The 24762-nt window shown below is 34.9% G+C and overlaps 1 protein-coding gene across 4 annotated transcripts in view; it reads left to right on the top strand.

Annotated features, from left to right (window-relative positions):
* The window catches only part of LOC141653233 (pre-mRNA-splicing factor ATP-dependent RNA helicase DEAH1-like), a 221466-nt gene that overhangs the window by 190451 nt on the left and 6253 nt on the right, over window positions 1–24762 (top strand). Inside the window, exons 1-17 of one of the 4 annotated variants that reach the window (XM_074460928.1) lie at window positions 10708–10916; window positions 11970–12091; window positions 12187–12317; window positions 13061–13264; window positions 13381–13458; window positions 14890–14976; window positions 15968–16001; window positions 16115–16169; window positions 17638–17697; window positions 17821–17892; window positions 19011–19077; window positions 19901–19980; window positions 20129–20199; window positions 23872–23929; window positions 24018–24075; window positions 24175–24243; window positions 24694–24762. In XM_074460928.1, the coding sequence (XP_074317029.1) occupies window positions 11992–12091; window positions 12187–12317; window positions 13061–13264; window positions 13381–13458; window positions 14890–14976; window positions 15968–16001; window positions 16115–16169; window positions 17638–17697; window positions 17821–17892; window positions 19011–19077; window positions 19901–19980; window positions 20129–20199; window positions 23872–23929; window positions 24018–24075; window positions 24175–24243; window positions 24694–24762 (1293 nt within the window). In that variant the 5' untranslated portion in view covers window positions 10708–10916; window positions 11970–11991. Of the gene's footprint in view, window positions 1–10707; window positions 10917–11969; window positions 12092–12186; window positions 12318–13060; window positions 13312–13380; window positions 13459–14889; window positions 14977–15967; window positions 16002–16114; window positions 16170–17637; window positions 17698–17820; window positions 17893–19010; window positions 19078–19900; window positions 19981–20128; window positions 20200–23871; window positions 23930–24017; window positions 24076–24174; window positions 24244–24693 lie in introns of those variants that run through there. The other 3 variants (XM_074460930.1, XM_074460929.1, XM_074460931.1) reach the window with 3 other exon arrangements.

Genomic DNA, 24762 nt, shown 5'->3' with positions numbered 1-24762 from the left:
TTCCTATTGAATAAAAGTTTACTCTAATAAAAGGATGTGCTTGTTTTAAAAAATTGGTATAATAGAAAAATGGGTTTTTCTATCCTATGCCCACTAGGCATAGGATAAGAAACTCAAAAAGGAAAGAATTAATGATGTTTTTCTTGTAAAGTTATAGGATATTGCAATTTCCCATAAAAACATCATTAATTCTTTCCCTTTTGGGTTTCTTATTCTATACCTAGTGGGCGTAGGATAGAAAACCCTAGAAAAATTAGAGTAACCAACATATAGAACTAAAAAGTTACGTTAAAAAGTATCATGTGTTGGAGACATGTATTAATGCACGTAAATTACAATTGGAATGTAAACATGAGTAATTGTTGACACTGGTTGTATTGGTGGTTGATGTTTGGTATTCCTACTCAATGTAAATTGGAAGTAGAGTAGTAGTAGACTAATAGAATTGAGATTACACATAAATTAAATTGAAAATAATAAATGGTGAAACAAAATATGAAACCGTGTGACATTAGGGAGCAATTACACAAGTTTTACATAGATATACATAATTCTCTAATGGATAATTAATGGTGTAGCAAAACAATTTGTTCTCTTATTTTTTTTGGAAATGGTGTAGCAATTGTTTCACCATAGTTGAAGGTGGACTCGCCCCTATCTAGCCTGACACCCTCTATTAATTGCAAGAATAAGAATGAGCTTCAATTTTGTAGACCTTGGCTCCTAACTGAAGAAAGATGATGTTCTTCAAATTGTGCTTCGAACCTTCTACGCATTTGGTAAATTCAACATCTCTTACCATTTTTAATACATATTTTGGTTTAGACACTGTTGTTTCACGATTTGGAGTATTGATCGATTCTGACTATCTGTTATGTTTGAAAGTATGTGGATTTGATTTCAAGTTGATAAAACAAAACAAGGGTTCTTAAAATCGGTTTGTCTTACATAACGTCTAACCAAATAATAAAGCAATTGATTTAGCTATAGGTCCGTAATTCATATCAAATAAAACCGGGATGCTTTAGAGAAGTCTATAAAAATTAGCAAGATCAATGAAGTATTGTAATAGCATTGATGTCCAAAAGAGACCATAAAAAAGACTTCCAGATGAGTTGATAAATTGTTTGGATTTGGCTGTTAGTAACAAGTTTTATATCCAAGATGGTTACCTGTCATTTCTTATAGGTAAAAGAGGAAGTTGTAAAAATGGATCAAACATGGACCAAAGAATTAAAAGTCGGATCGCTATGAATTGGATTAATTGTCTTTCAATGTATGTTGATGTTCAAGGTCATAAAAGTGTTAATTGTTTTAACTAACTTGTGAGGTCGAATTGTTGCAGTGAAGACACATACGTAGTCCTCCACATTCATATATTATCTTTCAATATAGTAAGATTTTGATGTCGAGCAACTTATTTCCCAGTCGAGAAGGACCAAATTTGAGTAAACATGAGTAATTGTTGACATTGGTTGTATTGGTGTTGAGATGTGTTCGTGTGTAAGAGAGTGGATACAGTAAAGTGCTCAGGAAAGAGAGGAGACTTAACTTGAGAGCTGGTAACGAGATGGGGAGAGACCTTAGAGAACGGTGGGAAAGAAAGAGTGAGGCAAACTTCGGGGACGAATTTCATTTTAAGGGGGGGAAATTGTAATACCCGGAAACTTTGGGACCCGCAAAAGTACCTTGGTATGCATGAGGAGATCTCAAGACTAGAGGATAACTACTCGGAAGCAAAGGATGACCGTACACTAGACCAAATGTGACCTAGACTAAACATAGTTGGGCTGTAATGGACCGAGTAGTGTGTTTACTTGATCGAGTGGCTGGCACTCGGCCGAGTGAACGAGCACTCAATCGAGTGAGTGATCCTTGACCGAGTGGACTCGGCACTCGACCGAGTGCCACTAAACAGTACCCGATAACACCTAATTCGGGATCTTATCCTATCTTATCCAAATTATTTTATTCTTCTTCCTTCTTACTCCAAATCTTCCCCCCTTCTCTCTAAAAACATCAGAAATACCTCCTAATGGCAATCTTGGATTAAGGATTTTCTCATCTTGTTCTTCTTTCCCGCCACCTTGTAAGTTGAGATCTACACTTTCTATCTTTTATGAAACCCTAACTTTTGGGGGTTTTCTTTGGGTTGATTAATTAGTAATTAGTATATGTAATATGGGTAATTAATGGGTAATAATAAGAGGTTTTGTAGTGCATAATAGTGTATGGTGTATTGTGATAGTATTATGTGATTTGTGTAGGATAAGACGGTTTCATGAGACGGAATAGGGTCGGATTCGAGTAGCTTATGAAGATTTGCTAAAAGGTCGGTTTATCCTACTCGATTTTGATAATGTGCATATTTGTTAGTTGGTCATTTGTCCTTACATGCATTGTATGCATATGATTGTGGTGATTGAGGATAGTAGTGAGTCTCTTATATCGTCGGAAATGCATTATAACATGGCGTTGGTTTATGATAACTCGAGGAGTCGGGATATTTGAGGAATGAATATTCATGGCATGTTTGGGAAGTGTGTCTCATAATTAGTCTTATTTTGATATGTTGTGTTGCATATTTTATCTTTATTATTGTCATATATGTTGAGGATATGATTGTTGTTGAGGAGACGTACGACGGTTTGGGGACCGTCTTACGCTTGAATCGCCTCTTGGAGCTTCCCACCCCAGGAGGGATGTGCACATTAATGGCTTGAGTACGGAGGGACTCGTGTGGTTGAGGCACGACGCCTGGCAGAGGATCTGGTTGTCTTCCGAACCCGGTACTACGTGCGTGCCCCGAGTACCTATTCGTGAGGTGCGGTGTCATGGGCGTGTCCCTGGCACCGGTGTGGTTGTGGGTACGGCTGGGCGTGTTCCGGTACTGGTGTGGTGTTGTATAGTCATGAGTTATGCATTTCATTGGCATATTGCATACATACATATTGCATCGTGTTTTATGTTTATTTATTGAAACTGACGTGTTTTGGTTGTGTGTAAATTGTCACCTATTTCCGGGGTGGCATGCGTCGATCCATATGATGTTTTCGATCATATGAGGAGCAGGTTGAGTACAGGTTAATTTGGTATCACGCGAGAGACGGGACGAGCTTCAGACGTGTAGTCGAGTCGCCATGAAATTGTTGGAGTAATTGTCCCCGACAATAATGCGATCACAATTGTCGATCATATTGATCACATATTTAAATCTCATACCAAGAATACGAAAGGGATGATACATTACATATATAGTCAACTGGTCCACACATATCGGTAATGATTGGCTGGCTAGAGTTTGACATTCTTTGTCGTCGTGCGGTGGTGATCGATTGATCCTTGAGGTCACACCTAAAGGACGATTCCCTTAATTGAAAAGGTTAATTAATTGTATGCGTCTGATTAATTAATTCCTTAAAATTGAACAAATTATTATCATAAGAGAGAAAATGACATCTTATTATAATGTGATTAAATAAGATTTTATTTAGTAATTTAAGAAGTTATATTATTAAAATTAATCGGTGTTTGCGAAACACGCGAGATGAGAATGATAAGTTAGTTATAATTACAAGATATTGTGAATTATACTAACTAGTAATTAAATGACCATTTTATGAGAAAGTAATTTTATATTACTAGTCAATTTGTTAAATATGATTTATTTAATTTGTAAATGATATTTAATTTGTTAAATATGCATTTTAAATTAAAACATGACATAAGACATGTCACATGTCACATGACATACAATTGTACAATTGACAAAAATAAAATGGACTCCATATTACACAAGGGAACCGAAATTGGGTGGGCATGCTTGGAAGTTTTGTCTTTTTCCATTTGTCTTATTCATTTGTCCATGACACTTGATAGTGACATGACTATGGACAAAGCCTTACACATTTGTCTTGTGAAGACAAAAAAAAAGAAAAAGAAAAATGGTTATAAGACCATACATGGCCACCGGTTTTGGGGAAGAAAATTAGAGAGGATTTTTCCTCATTTTTCATCATTCTCTCCTGTTTTTCATAAAAACTATTTTCTCTCTCTTGTTCATCATAAAATCAAGTTTGATGAATCTAATTTGTACAAATCAAATACTAATAATACTAGTAGTAGTATATGAGCATTAGTAATCAATTTTAAGGTAAACCACATTACAAATATCTAGTACATATTAGTTTGTGGGATTGAGTGATAGTTTTGGGTGCTACTAATTGGAGGGCTTCTAATTTGAAGTCATGAATGTTCATCCATTAATGAAAAGCTCAAGAACTAACAAGAAGGAGATCTTGTTGGTGCACATATGATGACCGAAATTATCATAGTAAGGAACATGATTTCTTCTCTTACCTTTTTAGTTTGCATGCATAAGATCTAGAATTTATTTTATGACTAAATAAATTTGAAACATATAAGAATATGTTAAGTAATGAGATATAGATTTTCAAACAGAAATAGTTACATAGTCTTCTTTAGAGAGTTGTAGTAATATGACTTTTATTCTTTATTATTCATTCATAGTTATGTAATTCATTAAATACTTTATTTATATTAAATGTTTCTTAATTGCAACTGCGATTCACCGTCTCGGGAATCCGAGATGTTAACATCCTCCCATTACTTTGGCCGGGTAAGAAGGGGGTGTTACATTTATGGTTTTTTAAAATTATTTTTAATTGGGTGAAAGTGGCGTCTTATCACTATCCTTTGACAAATTATATGTTGATATTCTAACTCTACTTGCGAGTCTGCCAAAATGCCACAAACCAACCCGATGATGAACTTGCATGAATTAGAACTGACAGAACCAATAAAAAACCCATTAAGTAAAAGATGAATCCGCTTTAAACCACTCCGTTTTAAGCCGACTTATAACCAAACTAGATTTCACGCCCATGTGTTGCACGGTTCTAAAATAATGTCATCTTACTATGAATAATTAGTTGTTTGTTGTTAAACAAAACATAGGAAATTCAGATTATTTGAAAATTCCAAAATGATGAATTGTTTTGTTGGAGAAATTGCATTAACTAAAAACTTTTTTAAGAAAACGCCAGAATAAACTGCATTGCGAGCAAGAAATAAAATAAATAGTTAGTCTTGTTATAGACGGATATATTCGTATATAGCTAAAGACGGGTCAAATAGCTTGAAAGTGTTGACATTTTTTGCCCCACCACCCCACTTGTTGCTTGTCCTATTAGGAATGTGGTATTGTATTTGGCCCGTCTTTTGTTATAGAAGGATATGTACCGTTTATAATGAGATTTTGTGTAAAATAAATATTACGAAATACTCATAGTATTCATGAAGTACCTAATATATATTGCTAAAAATAGTTTTAGACGGTAGATGTATACAAAAAACACTTATTTATTAAGGGTAATGATAAATACAGTGTTGTATTTAAGAACTAAATTACTTCTCAAAATGGAATTAAATTAGGAATTTATGACACAATTACGCGTAAACTGATGTCATTAATGCTTGATTTAAGTTTTTCTTTTCTTTTTTGGTACCTTAAATACAGCCCTAAGGTTGTATTTATCATTTTCCATTTATTAATAGCAATATAAATAAATGATTTTCTTGCGCAAAAGGACTGTCTTTCATCGTATTCATTTGCTTATTTGCTGTTTCAAGATCACAGTTATATTTTCATTGCACATTTATTTACACAAATATTATTAACTTATTTATTATTTATATAAATAACATTGAAAGATAAAAAAATAAAATAAAAAATAAAGCATACTAACTGCATGGCAACACGTCTAAAGAAGCGCACCCATGAACAACTTTCTATTTCTAACCAAATTCTCATACAATTGTCCAACACTACCATTGTCTTCCATTAACTTTCAAATTCCCAAGTTTATGTTAGAAAGTTGATATACTTAGGGGGAATATAAATAATTTTTTAAATATTTTTCCTTTTACTATGAGAACTCATTCCGATGGTTATGACCCGATTTGACCCGAACTCGAATTGTCCCTACTCAATGTATTCGGTCTGCAAACTGATTATTATCAGTAAATAATATGATAATAATTGACCTAAACCTGAAATAATCTAACTCGGCCCGAGCTCTTACAACCTGAAAGTATCATGACCCAAAATGACCCAACCTGAACCCAACCTGATTGACCCATTTGCTGGTCTAATGGATGATAGAGGAAAAGCCGTTTTGTTATTATGATTTATGAGTTTAGAATACAATTTTTTTTTAGTGAGGGTATTATATAATCTTGTATTTTTATCGAAATCCGTCGAGTAAGAATTTTAATGTTTGTCCATCTATTTTTATTTATATTTCACTTTACATGTAATGATACACCAATCTTTGGAGTGAGGATGTTATTTACCACAACAAACCCTATGATTATTGTTAGTTAGACATTATTGCTGCCATTGATATAGATTTCTTGATTGTGATCCGTATTAGACGCTTGCTTCTGCAATAAGAATGTAAGGAGCATAAGTAAAATTGAACTAAAACGTAAAACAAACAAACATCGGTGATCAATAATAACATAAGATAAAAGAAAGGAGAATTATGATTATTAAATTCAAAATAAAATAATCTAAAAATTGCATAAAATAAAATCAAAGTGAACCTATATCATGCTCAATAATGTAATGGACATTGGCGGAAATAGTTAGCGAACATATACATATTATTACCTTTTTTATACGTGGAAGCCTATGATTAATATAGAACGGTAACTTACGATTATCTTGAAATGATAATTTTAATTAGAAAAGTCACCTGCATCAACAAAAAAAAAAGGAAAATTATCATCAGATTCAAGTTAACATAAGCTAAAAATAAAAGAACATTATAATATGATTCAAAATAACATAATCTAAAATTACATAAATAACAAATTTATATATATAAAACCATAAGCATAAAAATCATAAACGTGACCATAAGCATACAAATAATATAAACGTTGCTCAAGAGGTTCAAGCGTGGGATTGTACCAAGGAGTTTGCCTATATAAACTCATTGAAGTTATGTGGTGGATTGTTCCAAGAAGTATTAGTCTTCACGAAAAAAACAATTTCTCCAATTATCCAGCAATTGTACTATTCAAAATTTTATCTCAAGTATAATCAAATAAGTTGGACTCTCTCATGGTGCCTGAAAAAAGCCTCTTTTATATATATACTAGATTTAATGCCCGTGCGATGCACGGGCCACTTGTAATATTATGTCTCTTAAACCAATGTTGAACATCAAGTTATAAAATAACCACTACACATGTCAACTCCCGTCTATAAAAAGGCTCGATTCGAGCTTCAACTTTAAATCGACTAAATTACGCATCCTAATACATTTCTTATTCACTAAAAGCACTCGAATAGTTATGACTAATTTTACGCAATAATTATTATTACAATTCCGAAATGACCAAATTATGCATCCCAATACATTTCACTGACTACACTCAAATTAATTAACACTAATTTTGCTAAAGTATCGTTTGGTCCATAAAGAAACTGGACCAGAATGACTTATTAATAAAAACAACATGAAAATTATATGTCGTAGGATAATTTGATCTTGCGTGAGTGGTATGATAAGATTTTGTCAACACTCAACAGTGCTTTTAACACTGATTAGTTTGTTATCGGACCAATATAGCATCTCATATGACATTGTTATTTGTTACATTAATATTGGAATTTAAGGGGTCTTGAAAGTCCTCTAGCTTTTAATATCACGGAGTATTTTTTTTTGGTAAAAGGTATGTCAAATTCCATTTGTAGGACACATAAAGTCATATACACCAAGTATAGATAACCTATGGCATTAGCTCATAATCGTTGAAAATATGGCTTTCACTGGATTATTGAGAGACCATTTTATCATACCTTTTTATGTAATTTTCGGTTCATGTTTTCATAACTATCTTACCTATTTTATCAAATATTATAGTTAACCATTAATTACCCTATTTTATAGTATACGCACCTGCTTTATTACATTTTGTACCAATTTTTAGATCAATCTATAATTGGTCTATCAATAAATTTATTGAGATATCGTATCTTAGGAGACCTACTAAATTGTATATGAAAATTATTTTTTTAATATAGAAATAAATAATAGTGTTTTAATAAATCAATTTTGAGCTACTTAAATAAAATAAAAACCTCTTTTAAAATTTAGATATATATTTAAAGTGAGATTTCCTAGCAGTTAATATTTTAATACATACAACAATACTAATCTCATTACAATACCAAGTATGCAATTAAATTCTATCATATTTTATGTAGTTTTAAGAACATATTCAATGGACAACCACAAGATAGAGTAGCTTAATTTACCAAGTCGGTTTCTTAAGCTAAAATAATTTGTTATTCCACTACATAACCCTTCAATGGTTGGCTACAACTAATGAAGTAAGAGAGCTCTTACCACTTGAACTCTTACTACTTCTTTTATGTAAGAATACGCATTCATACATGTTTTCGATAACTCGTTTGTTTACCATGGATCTTGTTTATTAATTAAAAATAGTTAAATATGTTGAAATAAATTAAAATTAAAATCCTACAGTTCATCGGTAAACAAGTAAATAATCAATCAGGTTGTAATGCAATGATAGAATGACGAATTGAAAGAGATATGTAGGTTGCACCAATAACGAAAATATGAGATTACGTAGATATATAAATAAGTTATACACACTGAATTTTTTGAGAAACCTAAAAATAGATCATTGAAAAGAAGAAACTAAAGAGTAAAGAACCCCTTGTATAATGATCTCTACTTACAAACACCTATATAAAGACCAATGCAAATAGACAACCTATAAACTTAGGGTCTCCAATAATACCTAAAATCTTATTAGAATTTTCATATACAATGCTCATAGATCATCACCACTATAATATTGAGACCGACTTGAATATAACTACCAGTATATATAAGAAAAAAAATTGTCAGCATACAATTAACTTTAAAATTCGTATATAGTGAAACTCTTTTAGCTTCTTCAACTACGACAATTTTTGCGCTAACAATGAAGCCGTATCGAACTCCAAAGAAAAGGAAAATCCAAGTTAGCAAATAAATATCACAACTCACAAGATATATCGATATATAAAAACGTTAGATCTTATCACAAAACTATTATAATTTTTATTATTATTCTCTCCAAATACTTCGTATATTATTTACTCCTTTTTTAAGTCAAATATTACTAAATTATTAAGAACGATAATATGAATAGTATAAAATTGTTCTTCGAAAAGAAAATTCTCACAACAATATGTACTTTTCAAATCATTTTTTGACTTTACATGGTTGAAGTAATTCGAATCTTTTTTGTAATTATAGTTATAAAATTGAAACTTATCATTTGTTTGCAAGTCAATTGGAAAAGTTAAGTCTCTATTGTAGCTTGAAATCAAAAATCTGCATTACGATCTTGTAATGAAATTCAATGGCTGAGCATGAGAGTATTAGACATGTTAGTATTGTCAAGCAAATTAAAGATAACCATGCAACGACATCATGAGTATATCTATTAATTTAATAATAAAGGTGATATTAGTTGTTACCTTAATTTGTATAGAAGACTACGCAGACAGCATAATGCAATTAGTCCACACGATGTAAATGTAATTGGTCTGCAAACAATAAAAACAAATAAATCAATAAGGGACAATAGCATAAGCAAAGGACAAAAAAAAAGTAAAACAATAGAAATATAGGTTAATTAATGGTGAACCAAAGGAATTGATGAAGAGTATATATACATTGGAGGTTGGTGCAATTGATAAGATAGATATTGAGTCATATTAGACTTCTATAGGCAGGTGATAATCATCACTCCTCTTCTATCACGTTTATTTGCTCACAAACTCTATTTGCTCACACACATCTTATGGTTTTATTTGTTTTTTTTTTTTTAAATTTAATCTTTAAAAGGAAGTAGGCGTATTAATTAAGTAATTAATTGTTCCATATCTTGTTTTAATAATTATTAATTTAGATATTATCTTTTATTTCATTGGTTGAAAGTGGTTCAGGATCCTTGGACTCTCTATAAACGCACGAAAAAAGCTTCCTTTAATAATGTAGATAGATAGAATTAGACCTGGCAAACAGATCGGGTCGTGTCGGGTTCGTGTTCGTGTCACATGTAAACGGGTCACAAACCCTTCAACCCAAACCCGACCCGTTTAAATCTCGTGTCGTGTTCGTGTCGACCCACTTACATAAATGGGTCATCAAGCCTCAACCCTAACCCGCTAATATCGTGTCGGGTTCGGGTCGTGTTTTCGTGTCATGTCAATATTTGGAAAGTTTTAAGTATATTTATGTGATGAAAGATAAAAAAATTAGGATTAATTTATTAAACAGGTCATTCGTGTCGGGTTCGTGTTTAGAGAGCTCAACCCAAACCCGACCCAATTAAATATCTTGTCGTGTTCGTGTCGACCCACTTACATAAATGGGTCATTGAACCTCAACCCAAACCCGTTAATTTCGTGTCGAATTCGTGTCGTGTTTTCGTGTCGTGTCATTATTTGCCAGCTCTAGATAGAATATATTGATTGATTGAGCTACATACCCCAGAGACCACTCCTCTAAAATGAGCAAAACTTGTTAGACTAACCAGAAAGTCCAGAGCTCCGGACGGTTAAAACCGGACTCAAGTTCCATCAAACCTATCTCTAAGTTCGAATCATATTGGAAACTCAACCCAGTCTCAAGTCTGAACACCAAACATTTCATAAACAGCAACATATATGACTCAACGAATTGAAACCGACCTTCATCTAGCCTAGAACTCAAATACCCAAAATCGAACGCCTAACTTCTCTAGCGCCAATACGCCGTTGTCCAAACCACCGTCTCGCCGCCACCGCCGCCGCCGCTAAGGTATTGAAACCCTAATTTTAATCTCAATTCATTAGGCATCAATTTATCATATTTGATTTTCTTACATCTTGTTTGTTTTTTAATTCGGTTAATTTTTTACTGCATTAGTTTGGCAGTACTCTGTAAATTTCACTGATTGATTTGATAACGTGTCGATTTTATTCAATTGATTTGGGAATATGAGAATTTTGTAGCATTTGTTGTAGAATCGTGTATTTTTGCTGAGACAGTAGGGTTAAATGTAGATTTAATTTTTTCAATTAGGTTATTTAATTGTTGGTAGCTGTGTTACTCCGATACGGCACTTTACTTTGGTTGCGTGGTGCGTTTTGAAACTCGGACACTCTTGACGCGGCACTTGACACTTATTTTGGACCAAAACATAAACACAAATTCTCATTTAAGACGGGCAGTATCCGTCTTAACCTTAAGACAGGTCAAATAAACCAAATCACTCCACTTGTTGCCTAGAAAATGCCAAAAGTTTTGACTTTATTACCACCATGTGGTAGTATTTGACCCGTCTTAAGCAAGACGTACTGAAGCACAAAAGACTCCAGACAAAATTTACATCTTCAGTTTGATCATGTAGTTGTAGTGGTGGAACTAGGGGGTTAGCAAGGACGGACCATGGTTACCGGATTCGTTGATGAATACGCCCTTACCGATTCACAGTTCGCTCTTATAGAATGTATGTTACATGTCAGTACGCGATAAGATAGAATTTGCTCTTAACGATTGGAGATTCGTAGGGTACCGGAGCGAATCCAGTAGCCCTGGGATGGACCCCTTCAAGCAATAATTTTAAACTTTTCGAGATTTTCTCCAAGTTTCCTCTATTTAATTAGTAGTTTGGCCCAAAAAATTCCGCAAATTCTGGTTCCACTACTGTGTAATTGCTGGTAGTGAGCCCTATTTTCGCAAATTAGTGAAATACTCTTTCATCAATTAATCGTTATCCTACCCTAATTTCTAATTGTAAATTCTTGCACCTTTGCATTCCTTGGTATACTTTATAATGACACCAATTTAATGTATAGTTTACATGTGTAGAGCTACCGAATAATCTTATTCAATGGGGAGTGAAGCCGGTTTGAAATCATGGGTTTCAGACAAATTGATGTCACTCCTTGGATATTCGCAACCCACTGTTGTTCAGTATGTCATTGGTCTATGTAAGTACTTTATTATTCCTGGATTTTCTTTAGTTGATTACTTTTCGTATGTTTTGAGGATAACAAGATGAGATATTATTGGTGATGATTTTTAGCGAAGCAGGCATCTTCATCAGTTGAAGTGGTGGGGAAATTAGTGGAGCTGGGGTTGTCGTCATCTGGTGAGACAAGGGAATTTGCTGAGGAGGTATATGCACGGGTTCCTCGAAAGAATGCTGGAGTTAATGTGAGTATTTCCTTGGCCCTGAATTTTAGTGGATCTTGCCTGTTAATTGTATGAAACTGTGCTGTCATTTTAATATACTGTTTGATGATATGGGTGGATGACATCTGAATCAGCATGACTTGCTAAACTGTTTGTGCACCTTATTGAAAATGAAGAGTAGGCGATTGCTGCATTTCAGATCTAACGAAAACTTGTTTTTTTTTTCATAGAACAGCAGTTTGGCTGCTTTCATCTGAGTAAGCGATTGCTGCATTTCTTCTTTGTCTAAGCTCGACAATATTGATGTAGATAGTTTGAGTTTGGTTGTGTATAGAGTAGCCGCATTGGCATTGACTCGTATTCTGAAGGTTGACACCTCGGACCTCTTACGAGTTGACCTGCAGTTTTTGATTCAGTTTTTCTAGAACTATGTGACAGTGTGATTGGCCTAACACTGCATGCAATTAATACGAACTTCAGACAGTGAAGTGATCTGAACAGTTGACCCATAGCTTATGAATGCCAACTAGTGGCTCTTCTGTCTTTCTTAGATCAATAATGTGCTAATATGTTGAATTCCAAGTTTTGGTTATCTTGGCGCATGTAATCCGAATGTGTTACATGTATGTCTATGTGTATTTGCTTAGAAGTAGCCATACTTCCTGTGTTCTGCACTGGCAGTTGTTTTTTTGTTTAGATAACTCCGTGAATGAAGTTAAAATAGAGAAGTAACTTACAAATTATGAATACCCCTGTTTTATCAGCTCTATCAGAAACAAGAAAGAGAGGCAGCAATGCTGGCGAGGAAACAGATGACCTACCAGCTTTTAGATGCTGATGATGTAGATGATGGAATACCGGTTGAAGAGAGTAAACTGCCTGTTGTTTCCGAGTCAAAGACGTCCGAATCTCACAAAAAGCGATTCCGAAGGAAGAGAGACGATCAAGACGAGGATGAAGATGATGAGGCATAGTGTTCATTTTTTTACTGATTGATTCAGTTTTCTTTTTGATGGTAAGCTGCTAGATGATTGTTTCATGTAATGACTTGTCACTTTTGTGTTGACTTTACACCATGCTGCAGGTTGTTCCGAGTAGAATAGAAGATAGAAAGGTCAAGAGAAGAATTTCCAATGATGCTGCAGATGATGACGATTCCGAGGTAATTTAAACGGTGATATTCTTTTTTATTTCCCCTTTCTTTTCTCGTTTACCCTCTTTTCCCTTTGTTTCATCTCCTACCGGTAATACTGCTTGACCACCAATTACTTTCGGAAGAAGTACTTGTTGTTTTATACTCTCTCTATCCTGTGTGTAAGTGGTTCTTAGGTGGTTTCTGTTGCTGGTTTTTAGTGAAGCTGCAAATTATTTCTGTTATTTCTGGAGGATGCTGTGTCTTCTATGTTGTATTCCTTCTCTCAATGAGAAAAATATAAATGTTTGTATGTAGGGAACCATTTAGGCTCTGTTGTTGTTGCTGTTGTTGTAGGGAACCATTTTTTGGGTTGTTGTTGTTGTTGTAAAGTAGGATATTGATGATCATTATAGATGAAATAAAGACGTAAATAAGCATTTATGTGAAGGAGGATATAACTGATCATTTCTGTTCAACACTTCAACATCGGTTTTGAAAAGTGGTTAACTAAGTTTTTTTTTTTGAAAAAGACTTCATTAACAAATGAGAAGTGATGATTTCTAGTTATGGTCCTATTAGTTTGATTTTATTTTTAATTGAACATGATGGATGAATAAGTGTCACCTTACTCATTACCAAATGTCTAGAACAATGCTACCATATCCTCAGGATGGAGTAAGATTCAAACAACCTCTTATCTTGTCATGTTATTACCAAGATAATTTCTTTTTAAGAAGAGTCGTAGAGGTAAGGGCGTAAGGCTACGTACATCCGATTCCCCTTATCTTGCTATTTGCGAGAGCCCTTGAGCAATATTGTTGTTGTTGGTCATGTGTCTACACATGAGGTGAGTGTTGAAAATTTTGTTCCCCCTGTTCTCAAGCCGGGGGAAAGCACTTTAAATTAAAAGTGCTGAATGGTCTATTGAAGCTCATTAAAAGTGCAAAAGAAGTAAATATGAGTTCTAGAGTAACATTCGATAATTTCCTGCTTCATTGCCGGGAGAAAAGGACAAAGAACATTTTGTCAGTTATTTAGTGAAGAGTTTGACACTTCTTACCATGTTTTTGCACCGTAATAGTAAAATGTCCTGGGAATAATAATATTGTTTTTCTGTAGTCGAGGATATGCTATATACTCGTTTTTTTTTTCTTTGTCACAACTTCTGTTTTGAGTTGTGACTATGATGAAGTCTGTCAGCTGTTAGCTTATAGCTGGGTAAGAGGCTGTGAACTCAGTATATTCACTTGTGACAGATGAGCTGCGGTAGCTTTTCTGTCAGAGAACAGTTACTTGACTGTCATGCTGGTAAATTATGTGGAGTTAATGCTCCTGCTTCTGGAAATTTGTTTCTGTATGCATGACATTGTATGTATGTGCAATTCTTTATAAGGTGTTTATCACCAAGTGTAACCTTTGGTTGCCAACTTCAGTTTTCTTTGTTGTCTGATTATACAGTCAGACGAGGAACGATTACGTGATCAAAGAGAAAGAGAAGAACTAGAGAGACATATGAAAGAAAAGGATGCTGCTCGTACAAAGAAGGTAAATAACATTGTGAAACAATTTTTTTTTTTTTTTCAGGTCAGTCTTACACTTCACTAAAGCATATTTGGCCATTTTGACACAAGATTTGTGAATAAGTTTTACCGTAGCTGTTTTAGTGATAAAATATTTTTCAGATAATCTATAATTCCTGCAAATTTGTGAAGAGAACTTGTACTGTTGATATTTTAGTGATAAAACATTGGCCTTTCTAGTAGCATTATTAATCTAGAATTTAGCTTGCAAGGGCTTCATTGTGCTGATGTCAAGATGCATATATACACATCTTACGCTGGAAACCCAGTATTTACTCCAGCAATTCATGCTCTTTCTTGATTTTTAAAATGTTAAAGGTCTAATTTATTTCTTTAGTACAGATTAGTACTTCCTCCATAATGTTGTGTTCTTCCCATTTGACTGTTTTAAGTTCAAACTTTGAAACTTTGACCTATATGTACAAAAGTATATAACATTAGGATATGATACGATATTTACATTTGTTATAGAAAAAGTTTCACAAAGTTATATTTTTGACAAAAAACTAATATAAGAAAGCAAAAAAAAGTCCGAAGTATCATCTAGAAGATCGCAAAAAGTCAAATGGGAAGAACATGTTAAAGAGGAAGTATGCAAGATGATGGGGAATTTCTTATTCTTGTAACATAGTTACTTCAATAATAGCCTTGTTTGGTCCACTTGTATAGCCATATCTTGTTTTTATGTTCAAAGGCTTTTGACATGATGCCATCAATATGCTTGCACGATAGTCCTTGGCTCCTTGCTTAGTATTTGATCCTTTGTAAACTTCTCTCTTGGTATTCTGCTATTACATTCTTGTCTTCGCTATGCTAATTGCAATGGTTTTATTTGTAGTTCACGGAACAAATTTGCATAATAGTCCTTGCATAGATTTGATCCTTTGTAAAGTTCTCTCTCAGTATTGTGCTATTACTCCTTGCTTATGCTAATTGCAATGGTTTTATATATGTAGTTGACGGAGCCAAAATTGTCGAAGAAGGAGATCGGTATGTCATAAAGAGTGCACATTTTTTTTTTTCCTGAAAGAAAACACTTAAAATCTCAAGAACAATCTTGACTTGTAGTGTTTATTTATGGTTTGTATGGTATCTTAATGCAGATGACGCAATTCGTAGATCTAATGCCCTGGAGCAAGATGATACCAGAGAATTAAGGTTTTTTCTTGCCTAATTTTGGCTCTAGCATATCATGTTATTGTACTCACTGTAGGCATTTATTTGGGCATGTATGTGAAATTATGCTGATTTCAGTCTTATGTAAGAAGTGTCTACCTTTCCTAATTGATTGAAAGTTTTCAGTTGAAACTCTTTTAGTTTCTTTGTTAACCTTTCTCTGTTCTCGTGTTGCTTGCTCTCTCTTTGGCCTTGAACTAAAATGAATATCTTTTCTGGTAAACATTATTTAGTGATATGTTGTTATTGACATTCGTACTGGTGAATATACAAGTATTGATATGGTTCTGTGAAATATGGCTGAAAAACTATTTTTGAGGGAAGTGGGAATGTGTATCATTGTATCGTTCCCCTTGTTGGCTGAATTTTGAACTAATGTTTGCTCATCTTACATCTTCCCTTCTTTGCTTTACCCAAGACGGTAACATGTAGGAAATCCTCTAAGAACCAGGATAAGAGGTGCAGAGTATCAGCATTTATGTATAGCAATTTAATAGATTGGAATAGAGAGGCAATCTATAGTTCTTTAATAATTTTTAACGTACTAGAGATAATTTGTTTCACTGGGGAACTGATCTGCTGAAATAAGATGTGTGGCCCACTCATGGTTTGCATAATCACATCTATCATGGATAAAGTTGCATTCAATGTTTTCATGGCCCCATTCTTAATTTCAATGAAGTTTCAATTTCGGAGGTACCAAATGCCACCTTGAATGCTGTATGATCACGTGAAAAAAGCAAATTGTCCCTCATGCTTTTGCTGGTACCACTTTTGCATTCTTGTTACTCAGTGAGAATTAAACATTTACTATTGAATCTTATGTGAATTAAAGTCTCAGTGATTCTTCATAAGTTTCGAGAACAACAGTATCGTTGTGGAAATTTCAATATCAGAGATAAGTTATGAGTGCCCTGCCATTGTGGAGTAGCAGATTTTTGCAAGCTCCTGGTTTTACGAGAGTGAACTTTTCCCCACATGACAAGAAATATACTTAAATTTATGGAAACTGAGTTTTGTAAGGGGAACGGCGATTTTTGCTAGAAGGATATTTGTTATTATCAAGCAAAGTCCGGTCAATCTGTAATGAGGACTCCATGAATTGTTTGCGTCCAAAGGCACCTCACTTAGAAGCCTGGTTGATTTTTTAGGAGCAATGCGTGCACAACATCGCATTTCTAGCCTTGGTTGGGTGTGCGCTTTCCAATTGAAAGTTCGATTTATCTCCCCCCCTCCCTTTTTTGGTTATCCATTTCTGCCGTGTTTATTTGCGTTCTTTTGCTTGATACTTGTATGAACTATGATATGGAGCAAATGCTTGTAGGCTATTATCTGTACTAGTTGAGGTATGCTCATGTGGAGCTTGCTGATCTCGGAGTTACTAAAAAATGATATATATTTTAGCCTCGATCAGCATGTTTTATACAATTCTTGTATATTTCTGCTCCAGGAAAGTTTCAAGACAAGAATACTTGAAGAAAAGAGAGGGACAGAAAGTGGATCAACTCAGGTATGCACGCAAGCGGCAGGACTTGCTTTTGTTTTGCTCTCATGCATAGCCTGGTATTCTTGAGCAAAGCAAGCGTTCTTGGTCATTGAGGGTTGATTCTTATATATAATTTGTTTCGTGCAGAGATGAAGTAATAGATGAGGAGTATCTGTTTGACAACGTTGATTTGACAGAAGCAGAACGTCGTGAATACAGGTGACACATTTCAAATGTCTATTTTCCTATATCTCCTATGAGTACTTATCTCATGTTAGGAGACCTATCTTGTTCTGCGTCTTTATGTCAGTGGATATCTTGGACCTCTCTCTGTATCGGCTTTTCTGTTATAACCATTTCTTTATCTGTGATCTTGTTCTCTAGTATTTTCTCTAATCTACACCAAACTACCCATATTTCAGAATTATCTTCTCATATTTGTACACCAAGTGTAGTTTGGTGTGTATTGGAGGGAGTAATTGCTTTTTTTTTTTGAGTAGTTACTTACTTTTGGCTCTTCAATAGAGTTATTGCCGTTAATAATAGATGTTTACCTCTTTGTTCCTTAATTTATTTTTGGTATGTGTTGGACTGTTGGTTTGATGGCAATTTTTTAAGTGACTGTTGATTAACTAGTATAGGCCCCGTGCAACACATGCATGGTATATATATATAGAGTTTTAATTTTCTTAGCATATAACTTTTGTATTTTAAATTGATGCTCCGTAGCTTATTACTTTTTCATATTTCACCTTATTATATTTTGATTTGAGAAAAAAATTAAACTGCAAAACTAATTAAGAGAATTTAGTAATGTCATGAAATGTGTATATATTAATCTCCTGAAGAATAAGAAATGTTTATAGTAATGCTATTATATTTTTTTTTACCATTAAGCTAATAAAATCATTTTATAAACTTTTTAAAAATATGTTCTACTGAAGTTTTTTTTTTGTCACAAAACTAATAATAATAATAGTTTATAGTTTTACTTTATACGTAGTAAGTATACATTATGTCATTCTCTAATAATGAAATTGTTAATGAAAAGATTTAGCATTTTGTGGATTACAATTTTTACCAATGTTATTTTAAATAACACATTATAGTTTAGAGTTTGACAAAAAATTATAGAGTAGTTTGATGAAAAAATTATAATGAAACAAAATATCATTGTTTCCTTACTTAACCTGGTGCACTTTGTAGGAAAACTTTTGAGAATTCTTACTCTCTTAGTATATAGGGGATTTTATATCTTTGATTCCCTCGTGTTGCTTGGTCAGTCTATCCTTTCTGCAAACTCTGAACATGAGTTTGGGTTTCTATATTGATCACAGGTACAAGAAGGAAATTTTGGACCTTATCAGTAAACGACAAGCTGAAGATGCCAGTGAGATTAGTGAGGTAATTCTTTTGTTTTCTTGAAAGTGAGCTGTTACTGTTTAAGTTTTATTTTGTTCCCGTTCCTTTCCTTGCTGTTTTAGAAAAGGGGTTGTGATGTTTCTGTGGTATCTGATGACTGATGGTGAGGTGAGTACTGAATTGTGAAAGGTTTTTATGTGGTGTCTGACGGTGAGCTGAGTACGAGTAGTTCTTGAGCAGTGGACTGGTGGTGAGGTGAGTATTGAATTGTGATTGGTTTTATGTGGTGTCTGATTGTGAGGTGAGTATGAGTAGTTCTTGTGCTCAACAGCTTGCCTTCGAGTTCAAGTTCTTGTTACATAACATCACTTTCCCTCTATGCTCTGTCTGTTTTGCCATTTTCCCGTCAGGCATGCACTTTCAAAATTTGTGGTTAACAACTATACTTGGGTATACAACAACACCCGAGCCTTGTGACGAAAATGATTTGGGTTGGCTAACATGAATCGACATTTTGAATCATTACATTCATCAAGAATGAGTGAATGACACTATGTGTATGATCTTTCAAAAGTAGAAGGGAACTACAAATTGGTGTTCATGTCTATTACTTACAACGAGTTTGACACTTATAGCGTTGTAGATAGTACAATTGTGACATCGATGAACTTTGAGGATGATGGTTAAGATCTCTTGACAGCGTTCAACCTTACTAGTTTATTTGTTTCACACCGGCTACATAATTCTTGAGACAAATGGAAATAATTTTTCTTTTTCTTATCTCGGTTATGTTTACCGATTTATCACATTTAATCATATGTTCATGCATTTATTTGAACTTCCCTTTCTGTTTATTGAAATGCAGTATAAAATGCCTGATGCCTATGATGATCAAGGCCGTGTAAACCAAGAGAAAAGATTTGCTGTGGCAATGCAGCGTTACAGGTTTGCCTTTGAAACTTTTTATTTGGGATGTCATTGCATTTCTGGTTTACAAGTTCACAAAAAACCGTTAAAAATTGTAGTTATACTTATACAGTAGTTTACGTGTTTTCAATGCAATTGATGTCGCTCTTGCCTGTTTATTTATCAGGGATGGTGGTGAATCTGGGGGTAAGATGAATCCATTTGCCGAACAAGAGGCATGGGAGCAACATCAAATAGGTAAGATTACATGTCTTTAAGTGGTACGTTTTCCTTATGTGGTATTCCATATCCCTTATGTGGGTATATCAACAGAGGAATTTAAAAGAGAGAGAATTTTTGGCATTGTATTTAATAAAATAAATTTTGTTTGTTGTGGCAAGTGGTTTATTCTCGTGTTTGCATTTGGTATATTCTCATGAATTTTTGGCATTGAATTTAAAAGATTCTTTTTTGTGTGTGTGTGTGTGTGTGTGTGTGTGTGTGTGGCTTTACAACAGTAAAGATGGTGAGTTGTAGAATAAATGAGGTCAATACGTTGGTGCGAGACTCATAAATCTTTATTTGCTATTAAGAGAGGAGAAATAAAATCAGCTGACAAAAGTAAGCTGATCTGGATTGAACTGACCAAGAGCTCACCCAACTTGTGAATTTCTTTTCACCTGTCGTGGTATGAGCTGATCAGCAACAACAACATCAGAGCCTTAACCCAAAATGAATTGGAGTCGGCTGACATGAATCATCTTTTAGAACCGTCCCTGGGTGAACGCACACCTCAAAATGCGAATAGAAAATGGAAAAGTGAAAGTCCTGTGTTACTCCGACACGGCCGCCAGGTGGCGTGTCGCGTGTCGGACACGACACGGCGGCCGACACAACACGTGACACGTGTCCGACAGAGCCATGCCGGACACGACACTGACACTGTGAAGGCTTCGACAACTTACATGGAACTATTCTCTATGAATGAGTTTGTTTCTGATGAACAATGTTGGCAAGTTGATACACTTCTTCATCTATGGCGAGAGGGGGCGCCGGGTGTTACAAATATTAGGGTTTTGCTTTGATTGATTTTGTTGGGTTTCAAAATTTAATGAATTTGGGGCTTTGGGCTTCTACTTTATTTATTCCTCTCAAATAAATTCTTTTTTTATTCAATAGTGGGGGTACTGGGGTCAGGCTAATGTTTCATATTTACTTCTTTTTTTTATTCAATGGTGGGGTACTAGTCTCATGTGCTTAACCAATCTTCTTTTTTATATTTATTTCTTTTTTAATAGGGTTATTTTTTTTATTTGACTGTTTATATTTTATTTTTCTTTATTAAAAATTTGCAGGGCTTTTTTGACGTGTCGTGTCCATTATGTCGGTCAAGACACACCGTTGACCGTGTCGGTGTGTCCAAAAATTTCAAAAATTTCGTGTCAGACACGCCGACACGTGTCGGTGTGCGCCGACACGTGTCGCCGTGTCTGAGTAACACAGAGTGAAACACAAAAGGGAGAGCGAAAATGTAATATAAAGCCAAGGTAAACTTACAAGTTTTAAAATCGAATTCCGGATTTCTTTTATAAAAACTTCAAATTTAAATCGAGCGAAGAGATTAAAACGATTTGAAAACCGAAATAGAATTAAGGATCTTGAATGCCCTAAAGTAAACCAAGTAAAATATATAAGAAAGTGGTTGGTAAAAAAAGTGTAATAAAGGAGAGAAGAACAAATAATTTTTTTTAAAAATTAAATAAAAACACTAAATAAATATGTCAAAAACACATCAAATACTAAAAATCCACATGTATCCTTTCCCTCCATTGTGCCCTCTCCGTCACCATACTCTCCTCGAGCCCCAGAAATCTCATATCGTGCTCTATCACTCTCAACCATGTCTGTCTCGGTCTCCCTCTACCTCTAGGGATCTTTTCAGTTCTCCAAGTCTCGAGCCTCCTAACGGGTGCCTCCATAGGTCTCCTTCTCACATGGCCAAACCATCTTAGTCGATTTTCCATCATCTTGTCCTCTATTGGCGCCACTTTTACCTTTTCCCGAATCACCTCATTACTTAATCGATCTTTCCTTGTATGTCCGCACATCCATCTCTAACATACGCATCTCCGCCACACTCATCTTTTGAATGTGACAATGTTTCACAGCCCAACACTCGGAACCGTAAAGTAACGCATGTCTAATTGCCGTGGGATAAAATTTTCCCTTTAATCTTTGGGGCATATCTTTATCGCATAAAAACCCTGAAGCACTCTTCCATTTCAACCATCCCGCTTTAACTCTGTGAGCCACATCTCCATCTAACTCCCAATCTTTTTGAATAATAGATCCTAGATATCTGAAAAAATCCGACCCCTCAACAACATCCCCATCGAAAATAATACTCTCCGCCTACCGCCACTTTAGTGAACTGACACCTCAAATACTCCGTCTTGCTCCTTCTTAGCCTAAATCCACGAGTGTCTAAAGTATGCCTCCACAATTCCAACTTTCTCTCCACCCCCTCTTTCGTCTCATCAATCAACACAATATCATCGGCAAACATCATACACCAAGGGATGTCATCCCGAATATCCCTTGTCAACTCATCCATAACTATAACAAAGAGAAAAGGACTAAGTGCGGAACCTTGATGCACCCCGATGATAATGGGAAATTCTTCCGTTCTCCCAACATTAGTGCGAACACTTGCACTAGTCCCCTCATACATGTCCTTTATGAGGTCAATATATTTTCGAGACACACCCTTTCTCACCAAAGCCCACCAAAGCACTTTTCTTGGTACCCTATCATATGTCTTTTCCAAGTCAATAAAAACCATATGCAAGTCCTTCTTGTCCCGATGGTGTTCCATCAACTGTCTCATGATAAAAATCGCATTCATAGTCGATCTTCCGGGCATAAATCCAAATTGGTTATCCGAGATGTTTACACATCTCCTAAGCCTTTGCTCGATTATCTGCTCCCATAACTTCATCATATGACTCATAAGTTTATTTCCTCGATAATTGGAACACTCTTGAACATCACCTTTGTTCTTGTACAAAGGGACAAGAGTGCTTCTCCTCCAAGCTGATGGCATCTTGTTGCTCCTCCAAATCTTGTTGAAGAGCATGGTTACCCATTCGATTCCTCTCTCCCCGAAGCACCTCCAAAGTTCTATGGATATACCATCCGGTCCCTCTGCTTTCTTGGACCCCATCTTCCTTAACGCCCTTCTAACTTCACTCTTTTGTATTCTACGCACAAATTCCCGATTAGCCATGCTTGGTGTTACTTCTACATCCCCAAAACCTTGCTCCTGATGTCCATTGAATAAAGTATCAAAGTAAGAGCTCCATCTAGCCTTTATTTCGTTATCCTGAACCAGAACCTGTCGTCCATATCTTTCACACACCTAACTCTCCCAATATCCCTCGTCTTTCGGTCTCTTATGCGAGTTAGTTTATAGATATCCTTCTCTCCTTCTCTCGTGTCCAACCTGGCATACACTTCTTGGTATGAGCTGATCAGAAATGTATATATTATAACATAGCAAATAATAGTTGTAATAGATGTATTCGAATCTTCCTAAATGTGATTTGAACCTGGTTTACGTTTTATGTTTTGCATACAAGTATATATGAATGGCGCTTGACCCAAAATGTTAGATCAGAAGCCCAACCAAACATCGGCTAGAAGAGATTGAGATGCTGCTGACGTGCCTATATGGCTATATATCTCTTTAACATAATATATCAATCAACGGATGGCCTAATTGGTAAAGAGAGTATTTTTGTTCACTCCTGTAGGCCTGTATCTAGGATTATACATTTCTTAGCATGGTTGGTTGGGGGTTCATTTCTATCATGGGAACATACTATCTGGCTTTGCTGTCCCTCTAATTGAAATTTGAAACTTCTTTGGCAGGAAAAGCAACTCTTAAATTTGGCTCTAAAGACAAAAAGCAGAGTGCAGCTGATTATGAGTATGAGTTGATTTTCGTGGTTGATTTTGGCTTTAATGCACATTTATATACTTTCGACTTACCACATACCCATTGCTATTCTCTTCAGCTATGTCTTTGAAGATCAGATCGATTTTGTCAGACAATCTGTGATGGAAGGTGACAATGTATGTTGGGCTTTTTAGTATTTACAACTTCACTTATTCTACCATTGATACCCGAGGCTTTTGCTCTATTAAAACCTGACCGCTCTTTGTTTTGTTCAGTTTGAGGGTAAGATTTCAAGCGAATCACTGCAAGAATCCCAAGCAAAGTCTGCTTTGGAGAAGCTCCAGGTTTGTCTTCTACTCTTCTCTGCTTGTTTTTCTTCTCATCCTTTTGGAAAACAACAGTTTTTTTTTGCCATGTCTGCTCTCTGCTAAATTCAGTCTGAAAATCTGCTTACCAAACTACGATATTCAGATTAGCATAAGATTGGCAAAGGTTTTTGTAGAACAGGAAACGGTAATGTGTTTGTGTGTGTGTGTGTAGTAAATGATATTCTTGCTGCATAAAAAAGGTTTTATGTACTTCATAATTCCCGTCATATCTTCTTTCTGTTTAACTACTGTGTTTCAATATCAATCTGCAACAGATATATGCTTCTGTTAAAGTGGTTACTTTGTATGGTTATTGGGTCTTCTTTTTAGATGTCTTATAGTAGTTGTCAGCAGTGATATGGCTTTGATTGGGCATGGAACCTCATTGTTATCTGATTGTTAGCTGATACTTCCTCTTGTATTCAGGAAGACAGGAAAACACTGCCAATTTATCCTTACCGAAAACAGTTGCTGACAGCTGTAGAGACACATCAG

The sequence above is a fragment of the Silene latifolia genome, chromosome 4 (genome assembly GCF_048544455.1).
Source record: "Silene latifolia isolate original U9 population chromosome 4, ASM4854445v1, whole genome shotgun sequence".
Classification (NCBI taxonomy): domain Eukaryota; kingdom Viridiplantae; phylum Streptophyta; class Magnoliopsida; order Caryophyllales; family Caryophyllaceae; genus Silene; species Silene latifolia.
The sequence above is the reverse complement of the archived record's forward strand: the minus strand, read 5'-3'. Positions and strand labels throughout refer to the sequence as shown.